Below are 7,137 nucleotides of genomic sequence, written 5' to 3'. Positions count from 1 at the left end.
AACAGATCATGAGTTGTATCAACTCCTGAACAAGAAATAGCTAAAAACAGTGCAGCTAGCCTAGCTGCTCCCACCCTCTGTCCTAGACGCCAGGTACAGATTCCCACTCAGACACCCTTTCCTCTGTCAAACTTTTACTTAAGACAAGCATCTTCCTCAGGTATAAGAAAATTTATTATACAAATTACAAATCTAAATATACAAACGCCATTTAGTCCAAAGTGAACCAAACTAGGTAAGATTGGTGATTACCAGTAGAAACAGCTTCTGAATATACAAATCAAATAAAACCACAATTAGAGATTTATTTTGCATTGTGAAGGCTCTGTCCTTCACCACTCCAATAGCAGGTTAATAACTATTATATTTCTGTAGCCTGCTATACTGACTGGCTCTTGATCACACAAGGAAAAAAGATATCTTGTTAGTGTTTGTCTTTGGTACTTTCTTCCTGGTTTATACGTTCACACAGCTCTGTTGAAGGAGCAGAAAGTTTTGCCCACACAGCATTCCTATGGTCCTGTTCCAAACAGGAGGCAATCACACCCTCAGCCTCAGTAATGCGACGCTGGAATCTGCACCGGTCTCGTGCGTGCTGTTCCCATGGACCCTTGCGTGCAGCCCGATAGGCAAAATCCCACACAATCATTGGGTGTACTGTAACCACAGGAGAGAATCGCACCTGGAGGAAGAGGAGGATGATAAGTGGTCACTTTATGAACTGTATCAGTCGGTGCCTGCATTCTGACAATTTTGCTGCTTACACCCAAGCCCAGCCACAGGGGACTGAACTGCAGGCTCCAGCTGTGCTGGATGGGCAAGGAAGGAGTGTGAGGACACTTCTGGTGCTAATCAGAGCCTGGTTCCCAAAGCCCATGTAATTTTAACCAAGGTGGGAAAAAGTCAACAGAAGTGTTCAATGTGAAAATTACAGACGTTATTCACAAATCATGCTGTCTGAGTCACTAGCATTGAGGAGTCTGTATTAATACAACATTGCATCAGGTTCACTGAACAGCTGAGTCACTCATCCAACACCACCTAATGAGTCAGCCAAAAGACTTGCTGCAAATATTTCCCCCGGTATTACCCTCTGCACTTGAACATGGGATGGGGGGAGGGGGAACCTGTTTCACACAGGCACTCCTCTCAGCTGTCAATAGCAGAGGAGAGTTCCAGCAGGAAAGTGACGTCAGTGGTGGGTTTTTAGTGAATTGCCACAGAATTCACCCAGAGTTCCCACAACCTCCATAGAAACAGCTCACTCATACTGCAGCATCTCTTAAGTTAAGTCTTAAAGCATGGAAGATAACCCATTAGAACAGATGAGGGGGAATTAAAAGCCCATTTGATCACCAAAACCCACCTTTCTGATAGTTTTTCCCTCCAACTGACTGGCTTCTTGCTTCACAGTTGATGTTGAGCAGTTTTCACCTTCACAGAGATGTGTGAGGTGTTTCGGACCAGGACTGTCTGCTGTCACCTCCTCTGACAACTCAATGCTTCTGACTCCATCCTTTCTGTTGTCAGTGGATCCAATAGTCACAGTGCAAACAGAGAAATTCAGTGGGTTTAAATGATCAGTGCTTTGATAAACCGAGGGGTTGATTTTTTCATTTTCTGACGCTTCAGTTTCAAACTGATTTGAATCATCATTCTTCTCTTCAGCAGCCTTTTTATTCTGGCCCAGAGACTGGTGCCCAGTGGAGGCTGAAAAGTTCATGGGATTGTAGGGGTCATGGTCAAAAAATGAGTCCCAAAGGTCATTAGCTTCATTTTCACTCTCTTGTTCATCATTTGATGAATCATCTTCACCACTGATAGACCAGTCAATGGAGCCTACATCATCCTCCACGTCCTCCTCTACATCACTAAGCCAATCAGAAAAAGCTTGTTCATTCTCCTGATCCAATGACTGGCCAGTCTGGTCCAATGTCCAGTCAGTCTGATCCATGGCTGGCGAAATGATTGATAGAATGAATGGATTGGTGTAGGTGGAAGGTGTCTCTGTCTGATGGCCAGATTCGGTGTCCGTCTGACCTCCCTTGTTCATCCACCAGATATCTCCAGGTAGAATCAAGCGAAGGGAGGCACCCATCCCACCCCAGTTCAGGTGGTCAAGGTGATCCCTGGTGAGATGGAAGTCAGTCTCTCTGCTTCCCACAGCTGCCATGCCCTTGCTGCTCTGACTCGACTGTTGGTGACTGAAGCTGCTGATCCGCACCATCTCCATCAAATCCGGCTCTGGAAAGGAACCAGAAGATTGTTGCTCACAGCTGGGCATTCACATCCACAAAGCTGCTCTGGAACTATCCAAGTGACAGTGCCCAAGGAGCCTGATACTCAACTGGAAAGAAAAAGAAATAAATGATCTTTAATAATCAGTCCAGCAGCGGCGCTCAGAATCACAGCTCACAGGAAGAGGCCATTCGGCCCAGCCAGCCTGTGTCAGCCCAGCCCCGCGGGTCCCTCCCTCCCTCCACTCGGCCCCTGGTACCTGCCGCCGCCGCCGTCCAGCCAATTCCAAGAGTCTGTGCTGTCGGGATGCGGGCTCTCGGCCTGGGTCATCTCGGTCTCGGGGCCTGGGTCTCGGTGTCTGGGTCTCGATCTCTCGGTGTCTGGGTCTCGGCGTCTCGATCTCTCGGTGTGTGTGTCTCGGTGTCTGGGTCTCGATCTCGGTGTCTGTCTCGGTGTCTCGATCTCTCGGTGTCTGTGTCTGGGTCTCGGTGTCTCAATCTGTGTCTGTGTCTCTGTTTCTTCGGGAAATGTCGCCCCGGCCCCCGAGCCTCGGCTTTTATACTTACGCGCTGACGTCACTTTCAGCCAATCACGGACGAGTTCCGCCTCTTTTTTTAAACGTCACAGGGCGCGACGTCAGAGCCGACCTGACGGCTTGAAACAGAAGCAAAATGCTGCAGATGCTGCAAATGTGAAATTAAAACAGAAAATGCTGGAAAGACCCAGCAGCTCCTGTGGACAGTGACAGGGTTATTTGGAGTCCCAAAGAAGAGTCGTATTAGATTCGAAACATTAACTGTTTCTCTTTCCACGAATGCTGCCAGACCTGCTGAGATTTTCCAGCACTTTTTCTTTTAACTTCCACCAGTGGGAAGTTTCTCCCTCTCTACTCTGTCCAGACCCCTCATGATTTTGAACCCCTCTTTCAAATCTCCCCTCAACCTTCTCTTCTTCAAGGAAAACAGTCCCAGCTTCTCCAATCTATCTATATAACTCAACCACCTCATCTCTGGAACCATTCTCATTAGTATTTTCTGCACCTTCTCTAGTATCTTCACATCCTTCCTGAATTGGACACAATACTCCAGTTGAGACCAAGCCAGTGTTTTATAAAGGGTCATCACAACTTCCTTGCTTTTGTACTCTATCCCTCTATTTCTAAAGCTCAGTATCCCTATGCCTTACTAACTGCTTTCTCAAGCTGCCCTGCACTTATATCGCCAGGTCTCTCTGCTCCTGCATCCCATTTAGAATTGTACCCTTTAGTTGATACTGCCTCTCCTCATTCTTCCAACCAAAATATTTATTACATCTCATGTTTCTGACTATTCCACCAGCCTGTCTCTGTCTTCTCAAAGTCTATCACTATCCTCCTCACAGTTCACAATACTTCCAAGTTTTGTGTCATCAGCAAATATTGTAATTGTGGCTTGCACTCTCAAGTCACAGTCACTAATATAGATCAAGAAAAGCAGTGCAATTCTCCAGTTCTTTAACACTACGCCTATATCTAAGGACGATTGGAAGATTATGGCCAGTGCCTCCTCAATTTCCACTCATACTTCCTTCAGTACTTTCAGATGCATCTGACCCAGTCCTAATGACCTATTAACTTTAAGTAGAGTCCATCTTTTTAATACCTCCTCTTTACCAACTTACAGCCTATCCAATGTCGCAGCTTCCTCCTTTTTCACAACTTTGGCAGAGTCTTCTTGTTTGGTAACAATGGATGCAAAGTTTTTATTTAGTACCTCAGCCACGCCCTTTGCCCCCAAGTTTCCTTTGTTTCCTAATCACCCCCATATCTCCTATTACTATTTATACGCCAATCGAACATTGTTGGATTTTATGTTAGCTGCCAGTCTCCTCTCAGATTCTTTCTTTGCTGCTTTTCCCTCCCCTCTGACCTTTCTATGTTCACTCTGGTTCTCACTTGTGTTATCAACCTGACATCTGTTGAAAACACCCTTTTACTGCTTCATCCTATTCTCTGCCTCTTTCGACACCCGGGCAGTACTGTCCCTGTTTGTCCTACCTTTACCCTCCGGAAATGTACCTTCACTGCACCTCAACTATCTCCTTTTTAAACATATTTTCATTACAGATTTGGCTATTAGTTTTGAAGTTGAATTTACCCAGAGCAAAGTGAGAACTGGGGCCAGGCCTCGGGGTTCAGACCTTGGGGTCACTGAGGGGGGTGCCATGAAGGAATGATTCCCGACACAATGGCAGCTGGAACTTGGGAAATGCTGTGCAGGTGTCCAGCTGAGGGACTTCAAATACCCTGACGCCTGGCCCGGACTCTCATTATGTTTCCTCGACAAACCAATGCCCAGTTTACAGCTGAATTGTTTCTTGACCCCTCACAGACTATGTACGCCTTCCTCCTGTCCCTTCACTGAAAAGTGAGGGGGGGTAGTGTACTAATGCTGCATTACCAAGTCTCTCCTTGTCTTGGTCACATTTTTTTATTCATTCACGGGATCTTGGGATCAGAGGGTCCTAGTTACTGGTTTTGTTGTTTTCTCATTACTGAATGTGTTGCCCTTCGCTCTGACACGTATCTGATAAAATAACTTCTCCATCAGTTTTAGAATGAGAATGTTTCTGTGTAATCGCTTTCACTTTCAGTCAAATGGAAACCACACAGCCGACCGCAAAGTCACAATTTGTACTTTCAAATCCGGTGTTTATTGTGCCTGTATTCTTGTTACTCGTCACACCTTAGTTCTCTCCTTTTTTTGTGCATCTCTGTCAATTCCCTTTTGTCATCTTCAGTTCCAGTGCGTTCACATCCTCAAGCAGAGAACTATTACCCCCAACCCTGAAACCACCACCCCCACCCCCCCGAACTGTACTCCTTACCCACTCCCATGCAGCCAATGCTCGGCACTCCCGCTGTCTTTGCAGACCCCCACCCCGGTCCCCGGACGCCCCCGCCGTGCCTCTGTCTGTTAGCTGGGCTGTTGTGAGCTGTGTCACCATCTGAACACGAGATGTCAGTACGATGCTGCAGCTCAGACACGAGCGTCCTCCAGAGCAGACATCCCGGGACCAGCACCTGCTCCTGCGGCTTCAAATCAGCAACGTTACAGGTTGTCTACAGCTCAGCCTCTCCCACTGCACCATTCTCTCGATGCATTCACCTCAGTCACTCCGGCAGCGTCCCGCACGAACACAGACTCCTTACCACACATTCATCAAACGGCAAATCACCAACAGATAAAAGCAAAATACTGCGGATGCTGGAAATCCAAAACAAAAACAAAAATACCTGGAAAAACTCAGCAGGTCTGACAGCATCTGCGGAGAGCACAGTTAACGTTTCGAGTCCGTATGACTCTTCAACAGAACTAAGTAAAAATAGAAGAGAGGTGAATTATAAGCTGGTTTAAGGGAGTGGGACAGGTAGAGCTGGATAGAGGGCCAGTGATGGGTGGAGATTGCCAAAAGATGTCACAGACAAAAGGACAAAGAGGTGTTGAAGGTGGTAATATTATCTAAGGAATGTGCTAATTAAGGGTAGAAAGCAGGACAAGCAAGGTACAGATAGCCCTAGTTGGGGTGGGGTGCAGTGAAGGAATCAAAAAAATGCTAAAAGGTAGAGATAAAACAATGGATGGAAATACATTTAAAAATAATGGAAATAGGTAGGAAAGAAAAATCTATATAAATTATTGGAAAAAACGGGGATCGGAAAGGAGGTGGGGATGGAGGAGAGAGTTCGTGATCTAAAATTGTTGAACTCAATATTCAGTACCGAAGGCTGTAAAGTGCCTAGTCGGAAGATGAGGTGCTGATCCTCCAGTTTGCGTTGAGCTTCACTGGAACAATGCAACAGGCCAAGGACGGACATGTGGGCATGAGAGCAGGGTGGTGTGTTGAAATGGCAAGCGACAGGAAGGTCTGGGTAATGCTTGCAGACAGACCGAAGGTGTTCTGCAAAGCAGTCACCCAGTCTGCGTTTGGTCTCTCCAATGTAGAGGAAACCGCATTGGGAGCAACGAATGCAGTAGATTTAATTGAGGGAACTGCAAGTGAAATGCTGCTTCACTTGAAAGGAGTGTTTGGGCCCTGGGACAATGAGGAGAGTGGAAGTGAAGGGGCAGGTGTTGCACCTTCTGTGGTTGCATGGGAAGGTGCTGTGGGAGGGGGTTGAGGTGTAAGGGGTGATGGAGGAGTGGACTAGGGTGTCCCGGAGGGAACGATCCCTGCGGAATGGCACCAGGGGAGATGTAGGGAAGATGTGTTTGGTGGTGGCATCATGCTGGAGTTGGCAGAAATGGCGGAGGATGATCCTTTGAATGTGGAGGCTGGTGGGGTGATAAGTGAGGACAAGGGGGCCTATCATGTTTCTGGGAGGGAGGAGAAGGCGTGAGGGCGGATGCATGGGAGATGGGCTGGACACGGTTGAGGACCCTGTCAACCACCATGGGTGGAAAACCTCAGTTAAGGAAGAAGGAAGACATGTCAGAGGAACTGTTTTTGAAAGTGGCATCATCAGAATAGATGTGACAGAGGCGAAGAAACTGAGAGAATGGAATGGAGTCCTTACAGGAAGCAGGGTGTAAGGAGCTGTAGTCGAGGTAGCTATGGGAGTCAGAAGGCTTGGATATTGGTGGACAGTCTATCACCAGAAATTGAGACAGAGAGGTCAAGGAAGGGAAGGGAAGTGTCAGAGATGGACCACGTGAAAATGATGGAGGGGTGGAGATTGGAAGCAAAATTAATACATTTTTCCAGGTCCAGACAAGAGCATGAAACAGCACCGCATTAATCATCGATGTACTGGAGAAAGAGTTGTGGGAGGGGGCCAGAGTAGGACTTGAACAAGAAATGTGCCACATACTCCATAAAGAGACAGGAATAGCTGGGGCCCATGCAGGTACCCATAGCCAC

At 47.1% G+C, this 7,137-nt stretch overlaps 1 protein-coding gene across 1 annotated transcript; it reads right to left on the bottom strand.

The window, feature by feature from the left end:
- Window positions 1-156: 156 nt before the first annotated feature.
- LOC121271699 (protein phosphatase 1 regulatory subunit 15B-like) lies at window positions 157-2,769 on the bottom strand. Its single transcript, XM_041177863.1, has 3 exons — window positions 2,498-2,769; window positions 1,367-2,347; window positions 157-682 (listed from the first exon to the last, which is right to left on the bottom strand). The coding sequence occupies exons 2-3, from the start codon at window positions 2,282-2,284 to the stop codon at window positions 425-427; spliced, it is 1,176 nt and encodes a 391-aa protein (XP_041033797.1). The 5' UTR covers window positions 2,285-2,347; window positions 2,498-2,769; the 3' UTR covers window positions 157-424.
- Window positions 2,770-7,137: the final 4,368 nt, after the last annotated feature.

Source organism: Carcharodon carcharias, chromosome 31 (genome assembly GCF_017639515.1).
Source record: "Carcharodon carcharias isolate sCarCar2 chromosome 31, sCarCar2.pri, whole genome shotgun sequence".
In the NCBI taxonomy this organism is placed as follows: domain Eukaryota; kingdom Metazoa; phylum Chordata; class Chondrichthyes; order Lamniformes; family Lamnidae; genus Carcharodon; species Carcharodon carcharias.
This window is presented reverse-complemented; position numbering and strand designations above follow the sequence as displayed.

Coding starts and splice junctions, on each gene's coding strand:
- LOC121271699 (XM_041177863.1), bottom strand. CDS start 2,284: ATGCCCAGCTGTGAGCAACAATCTTCTGGTTCCTTTCCAGAGCCGGAT. Junction 683..1,366: donor AGGGAAAAACTATCAGAAAG/GTGGGTTTTGGT, acceptor CTCTTCCTCCAG/GTGCGATTCTCTCCTGTGGT.